The sequence below is a fragment of the Oncorhynchus masou genome, chromosome 30 (genome assembly GCF_036934945.1).
Source record: "Oncorhynchus masou masou isolate Uvic2021 chromosome 30, UVic_Omas_1.1, whole genome shotgun sequence".
NCBI lineage: Eukaryota > Metazoa > Chordata > Actinopteri > Salmoniformes > Salmonidae > Oncorhynchus > Oncorhynchus masou.
Window position 1 is genome coordinate 339,419 of NC_088241.1, and position 23,981 is coordinate 363,399.

Genomic DNA, 23,981 nt, shown 5'->3' on the forward strand with positions numbered 1-23,981 from the left:
CTCCATCTCTACCATTAGTAACTACAGTACTGAGGCCCCATCTCTACCAGTAGTAACTACAGTACTGAGGCTCCATCTCTACCAGTAGTAACTACAGTACTGAGGCCCCATCTCTACCAGTAGTAACTACAGTACTGAGATTCTCCATCTCTACCAGTAGTAACTACAGTACTGAGGCTCCATCTCTACCAGTAGTAACTACAGTACTGAGGCCCCATCTCTACCAGTAGTAACTACAGTACTGAGGTTCGCTATCTCTACCAGTAGTAACTACAGTACTGAAGTTCTCCATCTCTACCAGTAGTAACTACAGTACTGAGGCTCCATCTCTACCAGTAGTAACTACAGTACTGAGGCTCTCCATCTCTACCAATAGTAACTACAGTACTGAGGCTCCATCTCTACCAGTAGTAACTACAGTACTGAAGTTCTCCATCTCTACCAGTAGTAACTACAGTACTGAGGCTCCATCTCTACCAGTAGTAACTACAGTACTGAGGCTCTCCATCTCTACCAATAGTAACTACAGTACTGAGGCTCCATCTCTACCAGTAGTAACTACAGTACTGAGGCTGGCTCTCCCAGGGTGGTGGCATGTGTACACATTCCCTTCATGCCAGCCTTGCTGTGTGTGTGGCCCTGGACTTTAACTCAGATAATATAAACCTTTATGAAACAGTTGACATGGACACTCATTCAGCTGGATACCTCTCATTCCAGAAGTCATTTCCACCTCTCCATCCCTAAAAGTGAAACACAGGTTTTAATGGAGTGTGTTTAATTCATCTGCAGTGGTTGATACATTTGCAGTGTTTAGATACTACTGCACTGTTGGAGCTAGGAACACAAGCATTTCACTACACCTGCAAAACATGTGTGTGAACAATACAATTTGATTTGATTAATATAAGTTTGATTCATGTAAGTAAGCGTTTCACGGTCAGGTCTACTACACCTGTGGTATTCGGCGCATGTCAGAAATAACATTTGATTTGATCTGCAGTGTTTGATTCATGTGCAGTGTATGACTCATCTGCAGTGTTTGATTCATCTGCAGTGTTTGATTTCATCTTGTTATTTCTGTAACAGAAAAAAAGACAGCTGGAATACGCAGTATAACGTAGCAGTTTATTCCATCATTTACACGTTCTCTTCTATCAAACTGTAAAAACAGTAGAGAATATAAAGAAATAATAACATAGTCCAATGTTTCTCAGAAAGGGACACTTCTTGGTCATTTGTGGAAAGCCTGTGTGTGTGTGTGTGTTACTGAGTGGTGTGTGAGATGGTGGACTGGAAGGCGAAGGAGATGTGGGTTCGTGCATGGTCCAGGTAAGCATCTCTGAAGGTGTGTGTGTCCCCTGCGAAGTGTCTCCACTGCATCAGCTCTGACATGCTCAGATGCTTCTGCCCCGCCCCACCACGGTCACCTTGACGACCCAGCTGGCACGGCCTATCAGACGCAGGTGCCTCATCCTCTCCTTCTTCTATAATACACACAAAGAAACACATGAAATAAAAACACAAGCAGACAACGGGTGTGATTATACATTGCTCAAAAAAATAAAGGGAACACAATGTAACTCCAAGTCAATCACACTTCTGTGAAATCAAACTGTCCAGATAGGAAGTCTGTTTCTGACCGTTTGAGCACACATGCACATTTGCGGCCTGCTGGAGGTCATTTTGCAGGGCTCTGGCAGTGCTCCTCCTGCTCCTCCATGCACAAAGGCGGAGATAGCGGTCCTGCTGCTGGGTTGTTGCCCTCCTACGGCCTCCTCCACGTCTCCTGATGTACTGGCCTGTCTCCTGGTAGCGCCTCCATGCTCTGGACACTACGCTGACAGACACAGCAAACCGTCTTGCCACAGCTCGCATTGATGTGCCATCCTGGATGAGCTGCACTACCTGAGCCACTTGTGTGGGTTGTAGACTCCGTCTCATTCTACCACTAGAGTGAAAGCACCGCCAGTATTCAAAAGTGACCAAAACATCAGCCAGGAAACATAGGAACTGAGAAGTGGTCTGTGGTCACCACCTGCAGAACCACTCCTTTATTGGGGGTGTCTTGCTAATTGCCTATCATTTCCACCTGTTGTCTATTCCATTTGCACAAAAGCATGTGAAATGTATTGTCAATCAGTGTTGCTTCCTAAGTGGACAGTTTGATTTCACAGAAGTGTGATTGACTTGGAGTTATTGTGTTGTTTAAGTGTTCCCTTTATATTTTTGAGCAGTATATATATATTACCCGGGGCTGATCCGTCCATACTGCAGCTGCAGTGTAGCAGGTCGTGAGTGAGACAGGGTGTGTCTGTCAGGCTGAAGAGATCTCGCAGCTCATTGGAGGAGAAGCTGGTGTGCTCCGCCCCTTTCCCCAAGTCCACCACTGTCCCAGAAAGGCCCTGTTTGGACACCTGCCTCTGGAAGATACGCTCCTCTATGGTACCTGCAGTGAGCAGGCGGTAGATGTGAACAGTCTTCTTCTGTCCGTCTCTCCACACTCGTGACATTGCCTGGAGGGGGACAGACACACAGACAGACACACACATCAGCCCAACTATCACATCAGGAGGAAGGCCTCTTCCTCATCCTCACTCCTCCAAGAGCATAGCAGGTACTGACCGACCAGTAACGTGTAAATGTGTGTTTCAGATGTGAACGAAACATACACTAATGCTGGTGAGTGAGTGTGTGTGTGTACCTGTATATCGTTGGCAGGGTTCCAGTCGATGTCGTATAGGACCAGGTGGGAGGCGCCGATCAGGTTAAGCCCCACCCCTCCGGCTTTAGAACTCAGGAGGAAGAGGAAGTGGGCGGAGTGAGGGCTGTTGAAGTTGTCCACCAATCGCTGCCTCTGGATGGTGGGGGTGTTGCCGTCCAGGCGACAGTAGGTGTAGCCCAGGTGGACACACAGGTCCTGGAGTAGGTCTAACGTCTGAGTGTAGTTGGACACCAACACCACCCTGTACACACACACATATTCACACACACAGGATCAAGATGGTCAAGATCATCTCACGGTTATGTGTCAGAGTATGAGTGGGTCAACCATAGAATTAGAATACTAGACTGGACATGAACCTTCTTATGATGGTCTAAAGATCAGCCATGTTGGTCAGGGAGTTCTGTGATAAGATATTGTGCTGTGATAAGATATTATATAAAGTAATGCATTTTAAGAATGTATCTGCCGTGTGTTTGTTAGCCAGACAGTTTTAGAGGAATGATTCTATAAAATGTTTCTAATTAACTTCCAACATTCCATTGAAACAACACAGTCAATCCACAGCCAGACACTGGCTGACATCAGTTGACGATGGGACTGAGACAAGTTGCAAATGCAACAAGTACTGACAATTGTATCATATAACTCACAGCTTTCCAAGAAAACTAAAATGTTGACATTAATGGTCTGTTCACATATATTTATAGAGGCTATTTATACAGAAAATGTGTATAAAATCCATATACATTGTATTTAAAATTATATGACAATATTTTAGGTTGACAATAATTCTATTACACAATTTCTGATATCACATGCTTTGCTTTTATTTTCCTCTATAAGAAACATCTGGATTCTGCCTCTATGGTCATTCATTCCAATTAGACAGGTTTGGATTTCTCCCTGGCCAATATGGCTGCCATTTTCACTCCATTCTGGAACTTTGAGGGTTCATGACAGCCCATCTAGTAATTTAATTGGATCCCTATGGTGTCAACAAACCAAGTGTGCCTGGATCCCTGGACACACTTCATACTAACACGCACACACAGCCACACACACCTACCTGTCAGTAGGGCTGAGGTGGTGAATAGTGGTCAGTAGGTCAGACAGGACCAGTAGTTTCCCTGAGTCAGCTGTACTGAAGCCCCCAGAAGAGTAAGACTCTGGAAAGACACCTCTTAGCCCTTCATACAGAGAACCCTCTGCTGAGCTGCCATCAGAATGCTCCTGGAACACACACACAATCATCATCATCATCATCATTGTTGTCATCATCATCGTGTCTTTGTGTGTCATACCTGTACAGTGGAGTAGAGCAGTCCTGGGTGGTTGCAGAGCTTTTTCAGGGCGGTGATGCAGGCGAGGTGTGTGTGAGTCTGTGTCGACCCCTGTAGACAGGCTCGGATGACACGGTGCGAGAGGAGAACCTGGTACAGCTCCCGCTGCAAGGGGGAGGGGCTACAGAACACTGTCCAATCAAGACGAGGCGGCAGGTAGCGGTTGATGATCTCTTGGGTCCGCCTCAGAATAAACAGACCAGTCAGACGAGAGAGCTCAGCTGCTCGCTCCTCCCCCAAAACTCTCTCCTCCTACAGGGAGAGATATAGAGAAGGAATGAAGGGAGAGAAAGAGATGGGGACAGTACCTCAGTGCAGGAGGGCTGTTGTGAGCGTACAATAGAGAGATAGTGTAGAGGTATAGAGACAGAGAGTGTAGATGGGTAATGTACCTCAGTGCAGATGGGCTGTCGGGAGCGTACAATAGAGAGATAGTGTAGAGGTATAGAGACAGAGAGTGTAGATGGGTAATGTACCTCAGTGCAGGAGGGCTGTTGTGAGCGTACAATAGAGAGATAGTGTAGAGGTATAGAGACAGAGATAGAGATGCAGACAGCACCTCAGTGTAGGAGGGCTGTTGTGAGCGTACAATAGAGAGATAGTGTAGAGGTATAGAGACAGAGATAGAGATGCAGACAGTACCTCAGTGCAGATGGGCTGTCGGGAGCGTACAATAGAGAGATAGTGTAGAGGTATAGAGACAGAGAGTGTAGATGGGTAATGTACCTCAGTGCAGGAGGGCTGTTGTGAGCGTACAATAGAGAGATAATGTAGAGGTATAGAGACAGAGAGTGTAGATGGGTAATGTACCTCAGTGCAGATGGGCTGTCGGGAGCGTACAATAGAGAGATAGTGTAGAGGTATAGAGACAGAGAGTGTAGATGGGTAATGTACCTCAGTGCAGGAGGGCTGTTGTGAGCGTACAATAGAGAGATAGTGTAGAGGTATAGAGACAGAGATGCAGACAGTACCTCAGTGCAGGAGGGCTGTTGTGAGCGTACAATAGAGAGATAGTGTAGAGGTATAGAGACAGAGAGTGTAGATGGGTAATGTACCTCAGTGCAGGAGGGCTGTCGGGAGCGTACAATAGAGAGATAGTGTAGAGGTATAGAGACAGAGATAGAGATGCAGACAGTACCTCAGTGCAGGAGGGCTGTTGTGAGCGTACAATAGAGAGATAGTGTAGAGGTATAGAGACAGAGATAGAGATGCAGACAGTACCTCAGTGTAGGAGGGCTGTTGTGAGCGTACAATAGAGAGATAGTGTAGAGGTATAGAGACAGAGAGTGTAGATGGGTAATGTACCTCAGTGCAGGAGGGCTGTTGTGAGCGTACAATAGAGAGATAGTGTAGAGGTATAGAGACAGAGAGTGTAGATGGGTAATGTACCTCAGTGCAGGAGGGCTGTCGGGAGCGTACAATAGAGAGATAGTGTAGAGGTATAGAGACAGAGATAGAGATGCAGACAGTACCTCAGTGCAGGAGGGCTGTTGTGAGCGTACAATAGAGAGATAGTGTAGAGGTATAGAGACAGAGATAGAGATGCAGACAGTACCTCAGTGTAGGAGGGCTGTTGTGAGCGTACAATAGAGAGATAGTGTAGAGGTATAGAGACAGAGAGTGTAGATGGGTAATGTACCTCAGTGCAGGAGGGCTGTTGTGAGCGTACAATAGAGAGATAGTGTAGAGGTATAGAGACAGAGATAGAGATGCAGACAGCACCTCAGTGTAGGAGGGCTGTTGTGAGCGTACAATAGAGAGATAGTGTAGAGGTATAGAGACAGAGATAGAGATGCAGACAGTACCTCAGTGCAGATGGGCTGTCGGGAGCGTACAATAGAGAGATAGTGTAGAGGTATAGAGACAGAGAGTGTAGATGGGTAATGTACCTCAGTGCAGGAGGGCTGTTGTGAGCGTACAATAGAGAGATAATGTAGAGGTATAGAGACAGAGAGTGTAGATGGGTAATGTACCTCAGTGCAGATGGGCTGTCGGGAGCGTACAATAGAGAGATAGTGTAGAGGTATAGAGACAGAGAGTGTAGATGGGTAATGTACCTCAGTGCAGGAGGGCTGTTGTGAGCGTACAATAGAGAGATAGTGTAGAGGTATAGAGACAGAGATAGAGATGCAGACAGTACCTCAGTGCAGGAGGGCTGTTGTGAGCGTACAATAGAGAGATAGTGTAGAGGTATAGAGACAGAGAGTGTAGATGGGTAATGTACCTCAGTGCAGGAGGGCTGTCGGGAGCGTACAATAGAGAGATAGTGTAGAGGTATAGAGACAGAGATAGAGATGCAGACAGTACCTCAGTGCAGGAGGGCTGTTGTGAGCGTACAATAGAGAGATAGTGTAGAGGTATAGAGACAGAGATAGAGATGCAGACAGTACCTCAGTGTAGGAGGGCTGTTGTGAGCGTACAATAGAGAGATAGTGTAGAGGTATAGAGACAGAGAGTGTAGATGGTTAAATTACCTCAGTGCAGATGGGCTGTTGTGAGCGTACAATAGAGAGATAGTGTAGAGGTATAGAGACAGAGAGTGTAGATGGGTAATGTACCTCAGTGCAGGAGGGCTGTCGGGAGCGTACAATAGAGAGATAGTGTAGAGGTATAGAGACAGAGATAGAGAGTGTAGATGGTTAAATTACCTCAGTGCAGATGGGCTGTCGGGAGCGGAGGATTGGCTCCTCGTACACCTTCCTGTAGGCAGCAGACGACCCCAGAATTCCTGGGTTCACAAACTCTATGATGGCATAGAACTCCTGCAGGTCATTCTGGACAGGAGTACCTACAGTACAGCAAACACAATAGATGAGAAAATACTAGGAGAAAGTAAAAGGTCAATAAAACAGAGGGCTGTGTGTGTACCTGTCAGAATAACTCTGCGTGTACAGCTGAGACCGCTGAGGGCAGAGGAAGTCTTGATGCTGCTGTTCTTCAACCTGTGACCCTCATCACAGATCACCAGCCCAAACTCCAGCTTCTGTACCTACACAACACACACACACACAACAGTATAATGTCCCATGAGTGTATGATCCACCGTACTCCTAATCTGTGTCATTTAGGAGTTGAGGTGTAATTCAACAGTGTTGTAACAGTGGTACTTCCCACCCCTGTTAGATAAGCTGCTGTGAACCAACTCACCACTTCCAGAGAGCGAAGCAGCATCTCATAGCTGATCACTAATACACTGTGGAGAGGAGACGCTGCAAACAGCTCCACCCTGTGGTCCTAATGACCAACACAACACGGAACACACACACACATCACCATATGGATCAGAAACAGCACTACAGGGAAACACACTCCCCCTCTTCCTCCAAACACACCCCTACCTGGTTAACAGTGTAGACGCTGATCAAACACACCCCTACCTGGTTAACAGTGTAGACACTGATCAAACACACCCCTACCTGGTTAACAGTGTAGACGCTGATCAAACACACCCCTACCTGGTTAACAGTGTAGACGCTGATCAAACACACCCCTACCTGGTTAACAGTGTAGATGCTGATCAAACAACCCCTACCTGGTTAACAGTGTAGACGCTGATCAAACAACCCCTACCTGGTTAACAGTGTAGACGCTGATCAAACACACCCCTACCTGGTTAACAGTGTAGACGCTGATCAAACAACCCCTACCTGGTTAACAGTGTAGACGCTGATCAAACAACCCCTACCTGGTTAACAGTGTAGACGCTGATCAAACAACCCCTACCTGGTTAACAGTGTAGACGCTGATCAAACAACCCCTACCTGGTTAACAGTGTAGACGCTGATCAAACACACCCCTACCTGGTTAATAGTGTAGACGCTGATCAAACACACCCCTACCTGGTTAACAGTGTAGACGCTGATCAAACACACCCCTACCTGGTTAACAGTGTAGACGCTGATCAAACACACCCCTACCTGGTTAACAGTGTAGACGTTGATCCTCTCACGGCCAAGCCACTTCTTAAACTCCGCCCCCCAGTTCTGCACCAGGCTGCCAGGGGCAACCACCAGCACAAGCTTAGAAACCGGCTTCCCGCCGTACGGGCCCTGCTTTAGCAGCGTCCATGTCAAAGCCACGCTCTGGAGGGTCTTACCTAGACCCATCTCATCTGCCAGGATAGCACCGTACCTACATGTAGCCCTGACACACACCACCCACACACCACACCCACATAATTAATCAAAGTAAATAAATAGCAGCCCCAGCACAGAGCCTTGTGGAACACAACATATACTTTGGAGTGATCAGGATTCATCATGAACAGACACACATCTCCTATTACCTCATCCCCATGACACACTCGTAGAGGAACAGCAGGCCGTCTCGCTGGTGGGGTCGGAGGTGAGCGGTCAAGTAGGGGTCAACCACCACGTCCACCAGTGGGAGGCCTGACTTGTTATACGTCCACTGGTGATTGGTTGAGGGTCGGGGCATGACAATGGCTCCTACACACACCATTAGAGAGATGATGAGTGTGGTGTGTTTGAAGTGTGTGAGAATGTGTAACTTCATGTGTGTGTGTGATGAGAGAGAGTGTACTGTATGTCTGTGTATTTACCTGGTGCTAGAGGGTCATGGCGTGGTTTACAGGGCCCCTCCTCCTGAGGCTTGGCCACTCCCCTATCAGTCTCTCTGCTCAATAGCGTCGGACGGCAGAACGGTTTGGAAGCTGGGCGTTGTGAGGGGGGAGGAGCTGATATCTTAGGCTCCTCCTTCTCCACATGGACATCAAGGAAACAGCGGCCCTTATTGTAGTCCAGCTCTGATATGAGTCCCATCACCTCCACCTGTTTAGCTCCTATCATCAAGGTCTCTCCTTCACCCAGCGATGCCAGCTCTGATACCTTATAGCCACTACCTACATACACAATCTGAATCACTCTACGATGCACTTGGAAAATAACCCTCTCAGGGCCACTCTCCTGGCCACAGAGTAGCCTTAGTTGTGGACTAAAACCACTTTCAAATCAGAATTCTCCATTGAGCATGATTTTTAGTCGAGGACTATGTTTAATCTGTGTTTGGGGAAACCTAAAATGTTCACACACTCACCCTTGCCGATGTCCTTGCCCTCCATGTCTTTAAGCGTGGCGGTGCGCCCTCGTGTCACCAGGACAGCATCTCCCTGCCAGCGTTTGTGTTTCCTCCCGCTGGCCTTACACCACATCACACTGAAGTACCGCGGCCCGTCAGAACCAGCACCGCTACCAGACCCTGCCCCGAACACACCTGGACCACAGCCTCCTGCCGGACTCTGTGAAGAACATCTGAAATCTGAAACCCAGAAAGCATTAACACACACATTACTGCTCACACAAACAGCCGCCTACAAACTCTAAATATACTGGAACAAACACCAGTGGAGACAAGTCGCTCAACTCTTTTTCAGCACAAGATCCTGATTGGTCTTTTATATAAGCTAAAGCAGGTATGAAAGCGTGAATTCCTATTTTAAATGTATGTAGTTCTGTCCATGTTCAGTATTATGTCATGTTTGATGTTTTGTGTGGACACCAGGAAGAGTATCTGCTGTTTCAGCAGTAGCTAATGGGGCTCCTAATAATAAAATACTACACCCTGAACCAAGGCTTTGAATTGCTCTTTAAAATACATTTGTTTTCAATTCTGTTATTGACAGCAGCAACATACAATTTAGGAAAGTGTGAATTGCGTGTGCACACAAATGTCAAATTATGATTCACTAAGGTTTTATGCAAGATCTGCTGAGTGGCAGTTCACATGTTCACCAGCAGAGGTTGCTACTTCACTGAGGCCTTCACTCTACTTGCAGCCTGGGACTTTTCTACAGTGCCATGCCCAGGACGAGACATCAGCCCTGGGCCGCAAGACGCTGTCCAAGCCATTTCACTATATTTATCTCTATAGAGGGTCTCCCTTGCCGTACAGAGAAACATTTAATCCAGTTTCTTCTCAAAATTACCATATTAGGACTGTATAGTCACTGTAGTTTAGCATCACTGCATCTGTGCTTTACCTCACTTCTTCACTAGTGTAACAGTTACCTGCAGACAGGGTCTGAATTAAACATTCACTCTTACAGGTAGCAGGCTTATAGTGAAGATAACTTCATATTGAGTCCAGGCCGAAGGGGAAAGGTGAGGAGAGATATGTGGGGGTGAGGGGCTAAAGAAGAGGGACAGAGAAGGGAAGGCTGGAGAAGGGAAGAGAGAGGGATAGAGAAGGGGAGGTTGGAGAAGGGAAGAGGAAGATAAAGCACAAAACCAAACTAGAAAAACTATTTTAATAGAAAACAATGAAACCACAGATCTGAACAAGAAACACTGAACATCACACCACTGTAACAGCAACACCCCCTTCTAAACCCCTCCTCATCACCTATCATCTTCCCTCCTAATGGGATGGTAAAGCAAGACAGGGTTTTGAACCAAATGAAACCAGTCAAAATAGTACCTGAAACCAGTGATAGTAGCGCCTCTCGTCTGACAAAAGCAGAGATCTGTATTGTTTTTAGCTCCAGAGTCATAACTCAACCGTAGTCACCACACACACACTGTCCCACACGCAAACACACTGTTTAAATCCTCACTCAAAACACACACTTCCTTATGCAAATACACTGTTCAAAAGGCCCAGTGCAGTCAAAAACTAGATTTCCCTGTGTTTTATATACAGTACCAGTCAAAAGTTTGGACACATACTTATTCAATGGTTTTTCTTCATTTTTACTATTTTCTACATTGTAGAATAATAGCGAAGACATCCAAACTATGAAATGTAGACATGTAGTAAACAAATAAAGTGTTAAACAAATCAAAATATATTTTAGATTCTTAAAACATAGCCACCTTTTGCCTTGATGACAGCTTCGCACACACTTGGCATTCTCTCAACCAGCTTCATGAGGTAGTCACCTGGAAAGCATTTCCATTAACAGGTGTGCCTTATTAAAACATTTATTTCCTTCTTATTGCGTTTGAGGCAATCAGTTGTGTTGTGACAAGGTAGGGTTGGTTTACAGAAGATATCCCTATTTGGTAAAAGACCAAGTCCATATTATGGCAAGAACAGCTGAAATAAGCAAAGAGAAACGACAGTCCATCATTACTTTAAGACATGAAGGTCAGTCAATAGGGAACATTAAGAACTTTGAAAGTTTCTTCAAGTGGAGTCGCAAAAACCATCAAGAGCTGTGATGAAACTGGCTCTCATGAGGACCGCCACAGGAAATGAAGACCCAGGGTTACCTCTGTTGCAGAGGATAAGTTCATCTTCAATCTCAGAAATTGCAGCCCAAATAAATGCTTCAGAGTTCAAGTAACAGACATCTCAATATCAACTGTTCAGAGGAGACTGCTCGAATCAGGCCTTTATGGTCTAATTGCTGCAAAGAAACCACTACTAAAGGACACCAATAAGAAGATACTTTTTTGGGCAAAGAAACACGGGAAATGGACATTAGATCGGTGGAAATTTGTCCTTTGCTCTGATGAGTCCAATTTTGAGATTTTTTGGTTCCAACCGCCATGTCTTTGTGAGACGCAGAGTAGGTGAATGGATGATCTCCGCATGTGTGGTTTCCACCGTGAAGCATGGAGGAGGTGTGATGGTGCTTTGCTCATGACACTATCTGTGATTAATTTAGAATTCAAGGCACACTTAACCAGCATAGTAACCACAGCATTCTGCAGCGATACACCATCCCATCTGGTTTGCACTTAGTGGGACTATCATTAGAATTTCAACAGGACAATGACCTAAAACACACCTCCAGGCTGTGTAAGGGCTATTTGACCAAGGAGAGAGATGGTGCAGCATCAGCTGACCTGGCCTCCACTATCACCCGACCTCAACCCAATTGAGATGGTTTGGGATGAGTTGGACTTCAGAGTGGAGGAAAAGCAGCCAATAAGTAGTCAGCATTTGTGTGAACCTCTTCAAGACTGTAAGAAAAGCATTCCTCATGAAGCTGGTTGAGATAATGCCAAGAGTGTGAAAAGCTGTCATCAAGACAAAAGGATGGCTACTTCATAGAATATAAAATATATTTAGATTTGTTGAACACTTTTTTTAGTGCAATGTGTGTTTGTTGAAAAAAAATTCAATGTGTTTTTTCATAGTTTTGATGTCTTCACTACTATTCTACAATGTAGAAAATAGTACAATTCAATTAGTAGACGTGTCCAAACTTTTGACTGGTACTCTATATTTCCACACTATGAGATTGGAATACTGTGAAATGGTGAAAACTATGATAATGCCTTTTTAGCTTAAGAGATGTTAGAAATGATCGGCTGAAATATCAGCCTGTTTTGGTGGGATGGAGTTCTGGCCTGCCTGGTGACATCACCATAAATGTGTTAATAGACCAAGAAGAAAGAGAGTTGAAAACCGTTCGGCCAATAATAGTTTGTTATCAGTTTTCCCCTCCCCACTCAGACCACTCGCAGACAATCCTAGCAAAATTCTTACTTGAGAAATTGAACTTTGCTAAAAATCTATTTTTGTCTCTTTTTGAGCATTTTAATAGAAAACAATCACAGTAATGTAATTCATTTTTACCCAGAAATGATTTGAGATTGAGAAGGCTGCATTGGACCTTTAAATCCTCCCTCAAACTCACTGTTCATCACACCAACATGATTTCTCAGGCCAAACCCCTCTTCCACACGCTAAACACAGACATAGAAACAGTTCAGAGCATCCTCCTGAGTTCCATATGGTCAGTCCAGTCAGACCATGGGTGTGTTAGTTATAGGGGCAGTGGTAGTCCATGTCTCAGCCTGGCTGCCCTCAGTTTCTCTACTTTGATTTTTGCTCTCAGAAGCTCCTCCTCCAGTTCCTGCTTCCTCTTTAGCCCCTCCCTCTTCTCCTCCAGGTATACGCCCATCTTTCTGTGATTGGTCATGACCTGCTCGTGCTCCTCCTTGGCCAGCTGAAGGGGACGGAGCCTATCAGGGTCACGGCGGGGGTAGTGGTCATGAGGGTAAAGGTCACGTTGCAGTGGAACGGGTGAGGTGGAGAGGGGCAGGACGACAGAGGATGGGCAGGGAGAGAGGGAGCCGTCATAACCATGGACACTGCCCAAGTCCTCATCTTCCTCCTCCGCCCCCTCTCCTCCTAGCACCACCCCCACACGGGTGGAGAGGATGGTCAGGTCTGGCGGAGGCTTCACGTCCACGTCCTGGTCCAGCCTGACCACATCCTGGTCCAGGTGGTGGGTGACGGGGTTTGATGGGTAGTCTGGGAGGGAGGAGCTGCTGCCAGGTTGCTCCATGGGAGAGTCATGCTTATACATCACCCTGCAGATAAACAGAATACAGCTTTATTACTGTATCATTATACATCACCCTGCACATTAACAGTATAATACATATTTATTACTGTATCATTATACATCACCCTGCACATTAACAGTATAATACATATTTATTACTGTCTCATTATACATCACCCTGCACATTAACAGTATAATACATATTTATTACTGTATCATTATACATCACCCTACAGAGACAATATGGAATAGAATACAGCTTTATTACTACAGCCATACATGTAAAAGTGGCACTAGGTGGGGGTATTGAGAGTATTCAATCAATCAAATGTATTTATAAAGCCCTTTTTACATCAGCCGATGTCAAAGTGCTGTACAGAAACCCAGCCTAAAAGCCCAAACAGCAAGCAATGCAAGTGTAGAAGACCGGCTGTGTAGAAACACAACCAGTCTTCGGGATGGTCAAAAACATTCTTCTTAAACATACTTCCTTTTCATGACCATCTCATACTTTGCTAAAGAATGCATTCTCCTACTGTGGGCTAACACCTTTCCTACGTTTCAAATGTGAATTCACCAGATTGTTGACTTTCTACCTCTTGAAAAGCGGGTTTGATAGACTCATCTCCACAACTCAAATATATTTTGAACTGGACAGAGTGAACAGGGGTGATAGGTGTAAATTGTAAGGTGCTGTAAACGCGACGCGTAAGGTGCTGTAAACGCGACGCGTAAGGTGCTGTAAACGCGACGCGTAAGGTGCTGTAAACGCGACGTGTAAGGTGCTGTAAACGCGACGTGTAAGGTGCTGTAAACGCGACGTGTAAGGTGCTGTAAACGCGACGTGTAAGGTGCTGTAAACGCGACGTGTAAGGTGCTGTAAACGCGACGTGTAAGGTGCTGTAAACGCGACGTGTAAGGTGCTGTAAACGCAACGCGACGTGTAAGGTGCTGTAAATGCAACGCGACGTGTAAGGTGCTGTAAACGCAACGCGACGTGTAAGGTGCTGTAAACGCGACGTGTAAGGTGCTGTAAACGCAACGCGTAAGGTGCTGTAAACTCACATTTTGTTTGTTGTCTCAGTTAAAGCTGGAACTATCATATAATAATAAATTACACACTGAGTATACAAAACATTAAGAACAAATGCTCTTTCCATGACAGACTAACCAGGTGAATCTAGATGAAAACTATGATCCCTTATTGATGTCATTTTTTAAATCTGCCTGAAATCAGTGTAGATGAAAGGGAGGAGACAGGTTAAAGGGGGATTTTAAGCCTTGAGACAATTGAGAATGTGTACCATTCAGAGGATGAATGGGCAAGACATAAAATGTAAGAACCTTTAAACAGGGTATGGTAGTAGGTGCCAGGTGCACCTGTACGTGTCAAGAACTGCAATGCTGCTGGGTTTTTCACACTCAACAGTTTCCCGTGTGTATCAATAATGGTCCACCACCCAAAGGACACCCAGTCAACCAGACACAACTATGGTCCATAATCACTGTGGAACACCTTGTAGAGTCCATGCCCTGACGAATTGAAGCTGTTCTGAGGTCAAGAGTGTGAGCATGAGGAGTGTGTATGTGTGCATGTGTAAACTGATTGAGGTTAGCTCTGTGTTCAGTTCTACAGAGCAGCCCCTCCCTAGTAGAACTCTACAGAGCAGCGCCTCTCCTCTAGTTACTAGTAGAGCTCTACAGAGCAACCCCTCCCCTCTCTAGTAGAACAGCCCCTCCCCTCCCCACTAGTTACTAGTAGAGCTCTACAGAGCAGCCCCTCCCCTCTAGTAGAGCAGCCCCTTCCCTCCCCTCCCCACTAGTTACTAGTAGACCTCTACAGAGCAGCCCCTCCCCTCCCCACTAGTTACTAGTAGACCTCTACAGAGCAGCCCCTCCCCTCCCCACTAGTTACTAGTAGAGCTCTACAGAGCAGCCCCTCCCCTCTCGTTACTAGTAGAGCTCTACAGAGCAGCCCCTCCCCTCTAGTAGAGCAGCCCCTCCCCTCCCCTCTAGTTACTAGTAGACCTCTACAAAGCAGCCCCTCCCCCCTAGTTACTAGTAGAGCTCTACAGAGCAGCTCCTCCCATCTAGTTACTAGTAGAGCTCTACAGAGCAGCCCCTCCTCTCCTCTAGTTAGTAGTAGAGGTCTACAGAGAAACCCCTCCCCTCTCCTCTAGTTACTAGTAGAGCTCTACAGAGCAGCACCTCCCTTCTCTAGTAGAGCTCAACCCCTCCCCTATAATTACTAGTATAGCAGCCCCTCACCTCTCTGAGAGCTGTACAGAGCAGCCTGTGTGTGTGTGTGTGTGTGTGTCTCACCTGTGCATCGTCGCTGGGTCTTTATCATGGTGAATAGCTCCGTGATGGAAAAGGTGAGGTATCATCTCCATCACTCTCCTGGTTGGTTCAGATATACTTCCTCTGTACTCTGGCTGGGCGTGTCTCCGTTGCATCACTTCCTGTTTGGCCGACTCCTTCAGCCTCTTGTAGAGGGTGCGTAGGCCCTGGGCAGTGCGGGGGGGCCTGTCCCCCCCCAAGACGTTGTACTGATCAGACACTGTGTCCCAGCACTTGTTCTTGTCCACGATAACAGCGTGCTTGTTGGTGTGCTCCTCCAGGATGAGAATGTGTGGGCGGACCAGCTTCAGCAGGTCCAGTTTCTCAGACAGGGTGAAGTTGGAGGAGCGAGCCTTACCCACCATACTGGACGACATGTAGACAGACCCAGACGCCATCTTAGAACATAGCCCAGGGAACCAGAATGGACCGAGCCAGGCCTAGACACCAGCACTAACTCAACACAATATCTCGCTTCTTTTCCTCTCCTTCTTTTGAGATTTGGTCTGGTTCTCTACCTCCCTTTTCTTTCTGTTCTGTGATGAGGCTCAGGCTAATACTGGTTTAACTCTCACTCACTCTCTTCCTTGTCCCTCTTCTTTCTCCCCCTTCATGGATTCTCAATCAAACAGTCTGTCTAACCCATGTACTCTCTCTCATCCGAGGTCTTCTCTGCTCTGTGTTACACAACACACACGGGCAACAATAAGAATCAGGCTTAACTAGGCCAGCCTCGTTTAGGCCCCCGCCTACCGCGGAGGGCTTTGGGTGAATTCCTCCCAGCTTAGGCTGACGCAGGCTAAAGCCGCTTAAACCCAGCCCGACCTACTTACAGCCCGGTCTCTCTAAACCTCAAACCAGCGCTCGTTCTAACTGCTATACACCAAATACTAACATACGGGGGGCGGTGTGTGTGCTTACATGGGGAAATACCGATGAAATTGTAAAGATGCATTTTCTTTATTCTTATTTCCGTTTAACTAGAAAAGAGGAAACGGCGCTGGTTTAACCGGAACGGTGTGCGCGCAGCGCGAGTCCGTGCGAACGCGCGATTTTTTTTTTTTTTTACACAAAGGAAAATCAGAGCTGCTTCTCAAAGGGAAACACACGAATCATCCGCCGACGGGAACAACAGAATGAGGGAAAACTAGTGAAAAGCTAAAGAGAGAGGAAAAGCGGAGAAAGGAGAGACAGACAGAGGCACTAGTTGCTCTGAGAGGGAGGAGGACAGAGCGCGTGTGCTCACTGATCCCAGGCACAGCTCTAATCTGCCTCGCGCTGCCGCTGCACTACCCACGCTCATTTGCATAATGCTGGACCTGCTGTCATTAAAACATAGGCTTGTTACAGTTGGCTAGGCTTCATTCAGTGTGTGTTTGTTTCCCTGAAGCCCAAGCCAGAGCATCAAATAAATCCCTGCCAGTCCAAAATGGATAGACTACATGTCGCTCACCTTAGAAAGGCGATATCTGTTTGCTGCATTTCCTTTCTAAAGCAGCATATACATGATCTTGGTTTCAAGGAAAAATTCTAACCACCAATAGGTGCTAAGTGGCATAAAATATTCTAAATCCAGGCACACGTGAGGGTTTGCTAATAAAAAAATAATTTAATTTGTAGTCATAACTAAAATACACCAACAAGTATCGGCTAAGGCCTAAATCAGACTGACAAAAATTAACAGCTTTTTAACTGAGCCTGTGGGTCTGAGAGCTGGTGCTCCAATACCGTTTGCCAGACTGTAGCAGAGTAAACAGTCTATGGTTAGGGTGGCTGGAGTCTTTGGCAATTTTTCAGGCCTTCCTCTGATATAGAGGTCCTGGATGGTAGGGAGCATGGCCCCAGTGATGCACTGGGTTGCCGCACCAACCTCTGTAGTGCTTTGTGGTTAAGTTGCAGAGGGAGGGGTTCAGTCCAAGGTGTCAGTCCCAGGGTCCCTAGCTTGTTAAGGAGCTTGGAGGGGGACTATGGTGTTGAACACTGAGCTGTAGTCTATGAACAGCATTGTCAGTTATTTCCCCTCCAGGTGGAAGAGGGCAGTGTGAAGTGCAAGATTGCATCATCTGTGGATCTGTTGGGATAGTATGTGAATTGGAGTGGGTTTAGGGTGTCTGTGATGATGGTGTTGATGTGTGTCATGACCAGCCTTGGATTTCATAATTACAGATGTGAGTGCCACAAGACTACAGTCATTTAGGCAGGTTACCTTGGAGATCTCAGAAACAGGGTGGTCAACTTGAAACATGTTGACATTCCAGTCTGGGACAAGGAGAGATTGAACATTGCTGTTAAGACAGCTGGTCAGCTTGCCAGCTGGTCAGAGCATTCTTTGATGAACACGCTCTGGTATTCCGGCCTTGTGATTGTGAACCTGCTTAAACATTTTACTCACATCGGCTACGGAGAGCGAGATCTCAGTCATCTGGAAAAACAGGGGCTTTCACGGAAGGCATGGAGCTAGTTTGGGAGTCCTGCATCGCTAGGTAACTCGTGGCTGTTTCCCTAGGTAATCTGTTGTCGGGTGCAAGCCCTGCCAAATATGACGAGCGTCGGAGCCGATGCAATAGGATTCCACCGTCCTCCTATATTGTCCTTTTGCATGTTTGATGTCTTGTTGGAGGTCGTAGCATCTTTTCCTGTCTTTTACATCAAGGACCACATTGGAAATAACCCAAAGGTTAAATCTAGACTTGGTTTCCTCTATCGTAATCACTCATCTTTCACCCCAGCTGCCAAACTAACCCTGATTCAGATGACCATCCTACCCATGCTAGACTACAGAGATGTCATGTATAGATCGGCAGGTAAAGGTGCTCTGGAGCAGCTAGATGTTCTTTACCAGTCGGCCAACAATGCTCCTTATAGGACACATCACGGCACTCTGTAAACTGGCAGTCTCTGTATATCCAGTGCAAGGCCCACTGGTTAATGCTTATTTATAAAACCCTCTTAGCCCGCACTTGCCCCATCTGAGATACCTACTGCAACCCTACCGAGTGGTGCAGCGGTCTAAGGTACTGCATCTCAGTGCTAGAGGTGTCACTACAGAGCCTGGTTCGATCCCAGGCTGTATCACAACTGGCCGTGATAAGGAATCCCATAGTGCGGCTCACAAGTTGGTCCAGTGTCGTCCGGGGTAGGGGAGGGTTTGTCCGGGGTTAGGGGAGGGTTTGTCCGGGGTTAGGGGAGGGTTTGTCCGGGGTTAGGGGAGGGTTTGTCCGGGGTTAGGGGAGGGTTTGTCCGGGGTTAGGGGAGGGTTTGTCCGGGGTTAGGGGAGGGTTTGTCCGGGTTAAGGGAGGGTTTGTCCGGGTTAAGGGAGGGTTTGTCCGGAGTAGGGGAGGGTTTGTCCGGGGTTAGGGGAGGGTTTGTCCGGGGTTAGGGGAGGGTTTGTCCGGAGTTAGGGGAGGGTTTGTCCGGAGTTAGGGGAGGGTTTGTCCGGAGTAGGGGAGGGTTTGTCCGGGGTTAGGGGAGGGTTTGTCCGGGGTTAGGGGAGGGTTTGTCCGGGGTTAGGGGAGGGTTTGTCCGGGGTTAGGGAGGGTTTGTCCGGGGTTAGGGGAGGGTTTGTCCGGGGTTAGGGGAGGGTTTGTCCGGGGTTTGGGGAGGGTTTGTCCGGAGTAGGGGAGGGTTTGTCCGGAGTAGGGGAGGGTTTGTCCGGGGTTAGGGGAGGGTTTGTCCGGGGTTAGGGAGGGTTTGTCCGGGGTAGGGGAGGGTTTGTCCGGGGTTAGGGGAGGGTTTGTCGGGGTTAGGGGGAGGGTTTGTCCGGGGTTAGGGGGAGGGTTTGTCCGGGGTTAGGGGAGGGTTTGTCCGGGGTTAGGGGAGGGTTTGTCCGGGGTAGGGGAGGGTTTGTCCGGGGTTAGGGGAGGGTTTGTCCGGGGTTAGGGGAGGGTTTGTCCGGGGTTAGGGGAGGGTTTGTCCGGGTTAGGGGAGGGTTTGTCCGGGGTTAGGGGAGGGTTTGTCCGGGGTTAGGGGAGGGTTTGTCCGGGTTAGGGGAGGGTTTGTCCGGGGTAGGCCATCATTGTAAAATATGAATTTGTTCTTAACTGACTAGTTAAATAAAGGTTAAATAAAACAATACAAATAACACCCGTTCTGCCAGTCACATTCTGTTAACGGTCCCCAAAGCACACACATCCCTTGGTCACTGCTCCTTTCAGTTCGCTGCAGCTAGCGACTAGAACAAGCTGTAAAACACACTCAAACTGGAAAGTTTAGCCTTTTTGCCTCTTGCTAAGCCGTCATTGTAAATAAGTATACAGTGCCTTCAGAAAGTATTCAGAGCCCTTGACTTTTTCCACATTTTGTTATGTTACAGCCTTAATTTAAAATGGATTAAATCACTTTTTTTCTCCTCATCAATCTACACACAATACCCCATAATGACAGCAAAAACAGCAAAAACATTTTAGAAATGTTTGCTCATTTAGATATTTCTTTTACTGAAATATTACATTTACATAAGCATTCAGACCCTTTACTCAGTACTTTGTTGAAGCACCTTCAAACGGGCTGTCATGTGCCTTTTACTGAGGAGTGGCTTCTGTCTGACCACTCTACCATAAAGGCCTGAGAGATGGTTGTCCCTCTGGAAGGTTCTCCCATCTCCACAGAGGAACACTGGCCTTTTGTCAGAGTAACCTTTGGGTTCTTGGTCACCTCCTTGTCCAAGGCCCTTCTCCCCCGATTGCTCAGTTTAGCCGGGTGGCCAGCTCTAGGAAGGATCCAAACTTCTTCCATTTAAGAATGATGGAGGCCACTGTGTACTTGGGGACTTTCGATGCTCCAGAAATGTTTTGGTACCCTTTCTCTAGATCTGTGCCTCGACACAATCCTGTCTCGGAGCTCTACGGACAATTCCTTTGACTGTGGGACCTTACATAGACAGGTGTGTGCCTTTCTAAATCATGTCCAAACAACTGAATTTACCACAGATGGACTCCAAGTTGTAGAAACATCTCAAGGATGCTCAATGGAAAAAGGATGCACCTGAGCTCAATTTCGAATCTCATAGCAAAGGTCTGAATACTTATGTAAATAAGGTATCGGTTTTAAATTTTGTATAAATTTAGAAAATGTTTGAAAAACCTGTTTTCGGTTTGTCATTTTGGGGTATTGTGTGTAGATTGCTGAGCATTTGTTTTTATTTAATCCATTTTAGAATAAGGCTGTAACGTAACAAATTGCGGAAAAAGTCAAGGGGTCTGAATACTTTCTGAAGGCACTGTATGTTCTTAATTGACTTGCCTGCTTAAATTAAAAATATCCCTATTTCATTAGGCAAAATACAGTTCCTACCCGTGCCTCACCATTTTGGGTCTTAAACTCAATCGTTAACCTATACAAAATCCCAGCATCTTTCAAACAATGTTTCAGAACATCAGCAGTGAAATGGAAACAATATATGCTACATAGTTAATATACTGCATTTCTTATGGCACACAAAATGTTGCTGACTATTCTTACCATCATCGTTGATTTGTAGTAACTTTGTTGCTTTATAAATCTGTGATTTTCATCACCAGAATTTCTGCTTTTGACATAGAGAGTAAATCCAAAGCTTACCAGAAGTACTGCTCCACATTTAAATGCATTAGATCTACACCAGGAATACCTGGTTTCAATGGCAACCGTTTACTGTGCCACCACCACAACCCACCCCACCTCCCATCCTCCCATGTCTGACTCACCAGCTGGGTCTCCAGTGTTCTCCTCTGTAAAGGAAGGGTCTTCAGGCTCTAGCTCGTTCTTCTTACTGTCTGCTGCACTTAGCACCCTGGCTAGAGCTCTGGACAGGCCTGGGGCTTGGGGGCTGCTCTTAGCCAGGCTGAAGGCCTTCACAGGCAGGGCAAGGGGCGGTGCAGGGGCTGAGAGGCTCCTCTGGACCTGCAAGGAAGGAGAACTGTTAGATAGGTCTGAGAAGGTCCACATGTCGCAGTGAGTGAAACCCTTTACACACTTTTGGATAATGTCAAATAAATTAAAATGTTATTTGTCATATGCTTCGTAAACAACAGGTCTGGACGAACAGTGAAATGCTTACTTACTTCACAACAGAGAAGTAATAGAAAAAACACGTAATAAAATAATAGATACACAATGAGAAGCTGACAAAAAAAAGCATTTCGTTAACTAACACCCCCTTACTCGCTCTGACTTTGCTGATAGCTACTTTCAGGAAAAATGTACTTACTATGACTGAGAAGTGTGGTTGTTCCACCTAGCTATCTGAAGATGGATGCACTAACTAAGTAGCTCTGGATAAGAGTGTCTGCTAAATGACTACAATGTAAATGTAAACCATTTAATAGTTTTTTAAAACGAACTATTTAGCAGTCTTATGGCTTGGGGCTAGAAGCTGTACAGGGTCCTGTTGATGCATTGGTAGTGCTTGCCATACGGTAGCAGAGAGAACAGTCGATGTTCTGGGTGGCTGGAGTCTTTCAGGCCTTCCTCTGACACCGCCGGGCAGAGGTCCTTGATGGCAGGGAGCTTGGCCCCAGTGATGTACTGGGTCGTACGCACTACCCTCTGTAGTGCCATGCGGTCGGATGCCAAGCAATTTTGCCATACCAAGTGGTGATGCAGCCTCTCCACTACAGCCCTGTCGATATGAATGTGGGTGTGCTTGGCACTCCGTTTCCTGTTGTCTACCATCAGCTCCTTTGTCTTGCTGACATTGAGGGAGAGGTTGTTGACTCTGACCTCCTCCCTATAGGATGTCTCATTGTTGTCGGTGATCAGGCCTATCACTGTTATGCCGTCGGCAAACATAAAGGTGTTGGAGTCGTGCAGAAGTGGACTAAGCACGCACCCCTGAGGGGCCCTGAGGGTGAGCATGGAGGATGTTTTGCCTACCCTCACCATCTGGGAGCGCCCTGACAGGAAGTCCAGGATCCAGTTGCCGAGGGAGATGTTCAGTCCCAGGGTCCTTACCTTAGAGATGAGCATGGAGGGCACTATGTTGTTAAACACTGAGATGTAGTCAATGAACAGCCTTCTCACGTAGGTGTTCCTTTTGTCCAAGTGGGTGAGGGCAGTGTGGAGTGCAATACAGATTGTGTCCTCTGTGGATCTGTTGGGGAGGTATGCAAACTGGAGTGGATCCAGGGTGTCTGGGATGATGGTATTGATGTGAGCCATGACCAGCCTTTCATAGCATTTCATGACTACAGATGCTACATGGCGATAGTCATTTAGATAGGTTACCTTGGTGTTCTTGGGCAGAGGGTCTATGGTGGTCTGCTTGAAACATGTAGGTATTACAGACTGGGTCAGGAAGGTTGAAAATGTCAGTTTAGACACTTCCCAGCTGGTCAGTGCATGCTCTGAGTACGCGTCCTGGTAATCTGTCTGGCCCTGCGGCCTTGTGAATGTTAATTTGTTAAAGGTCTTACTCACATCGGCGAGAGAGAGAAGTAGCTCCAATATGACTCCTATGCTTAGTTGCGTAATTACTACAATAGTAATAGGGGTCACATTTGTGGCTAAGGATGAAAGTGAAGTAGACTGTGTGTTCACCTTGTAGAGCACGTTCCCCGGGGCGAGTTTAGGGGCCAGAGGCTCCGGTTCAAGCAGAATACCCACAGGGGGATCAGGAGGACCAGCCAGTGAGGTTCCAGGAGGGACGAACCGGGGCTTCTTCGCCATGTTACCAAAGACCTGGCTGGGGGCCCCTGAGCGACGCATCCTGTCTGTGAGTGAGGGGGTGTTTGTAATTTTTGATTGAATCATTTCACATCTATAAGAGGGCTTATGGGTAGGGGTGGCCAACCCTGAGCCCCCTGGAGAACAAGTACTAGTGGTCCTGGGTATGGAGGCTTTTGTTCCCTACTGTAACACCTTATTCAGCTAGCTAACTAGCTAATCAATGTTCTAGTAAGCAGCTGATTAGTAAAAGGCCGCTAGTTAAATAACATATTTACATAACATAGCTATATATTACTTCCATTCAGTGTACATGGCCCTTGAATAGTTAGTTCAGATCAATGAGATGTATGGGTTTATACCAATGATGCGTTTATACACGTCATTGTTGGTTCAGATAGATACATTACGTTAACTGTTAGTGTAGCTAGTTAGCCCAAATTAGTTGAGCTACCTTGAACACTTCAACATTTTCATCTCATCGTCTATAACAACCAATTAGCTTGTGACAATATGTTGGAAAGATAACATAAGGCATAAATGTGTGTTTCATACATACCTGTTTAGTCAAGCAAGCCTCTGCTTTACAGTTAGTTGCAAGAAAACAAGGATACACAACTCTACAGAGACGAATTCTCCCGCTAAAGTGGCGTAAACTGCTATTGGCTACGTG

At 46.6% G+C, this 23,981-nt stretch overlaps 2 protein-coding genes across 4 annotated transcripts; both read right to left on the reverse strand.

The window, feature by feature from the left end:
* Positions 1 to 1,114: 1,114 nt before the first annotated feature.
* On the reverse strand, positions 1,115 to 23,947 carry LOC135521717 (DNA repair and recombination protein RAD54B-like). 3 transcript variants are annotated; one of them, XM_064947393.1, is made up of 15 exons: positions 23,868 to 23,947; positions 23,183 to 23,355; positions 21,352 to 21,547; positions 9,124 to 9,345; positions 8,630 to 8,929; positions 8,354 to 8,516; positions 7,986 to 8,211; positions 7,216 to 7,302; positions 6,937 to 7,057; positions 6,717 to 6,856; positions 4,030 to 4,320; positions 3,795 to 3,958; positions 2,705 to 2,966; positions 2,252 to 2,516; positions 1,115 to 1,487 (listed from the first exon to the last, which is right to left on the reverse strand). In XM_064947393.1, exons 2-15 carry the CDS (start codon positions 23,348 to 23,350, stop codon positions 1,267 to 1,269), a joined length of 2,826 nt encoding a protein of 941 aa, XP_064803465.1. In that variant the 5' UTR covers positions 23,351 to 23,355; positions 23,868 to 23,947; the 3' UTR covers positions 1,115 to 1,266. The 3 variants fall into 3 exon arrangements, with proteins under 3 accessions (XP_064803465.1, XP_064803467.1, XP_064803466.1); XM_064947395.1 differs by lacking the exon at positions 23,183 to 23,355 and having other exon boundaries at positions 23,868 to 23,936; XM_064947394.1 differs by lacking the exons at positions 21,352 to 21,547; positions 23,183 to 23,355; positions 23,868 to 23,947 and adding an exon at positions 10,504 to 10,595.
* On the reverse strand, positions 10,317 to 17,166 carry LOC135521718 (fibrinogen silencer-binding protein-like). Its single transcript, XM_064947396.1, has 2 exons — positions 15,650 to 17,166; positions 10,317 to 13,352 (listed from the first exon to the last, which is right to left on the reverse strand). Exons 1-2 carry the CDS (start codon positions 16,063 to 16,065, stop codon positions 12,803 to 12,805), a joined length of 966 nt encoding a protein of 321 aa, XP_064803468.1. The 5' UTR covers positions 16,066 to 17,166; the 3' UTR covers positions 10,317 to 12,802.
* Positions 23,948 to 23,981: the final 34 nt, after the last annotated feature.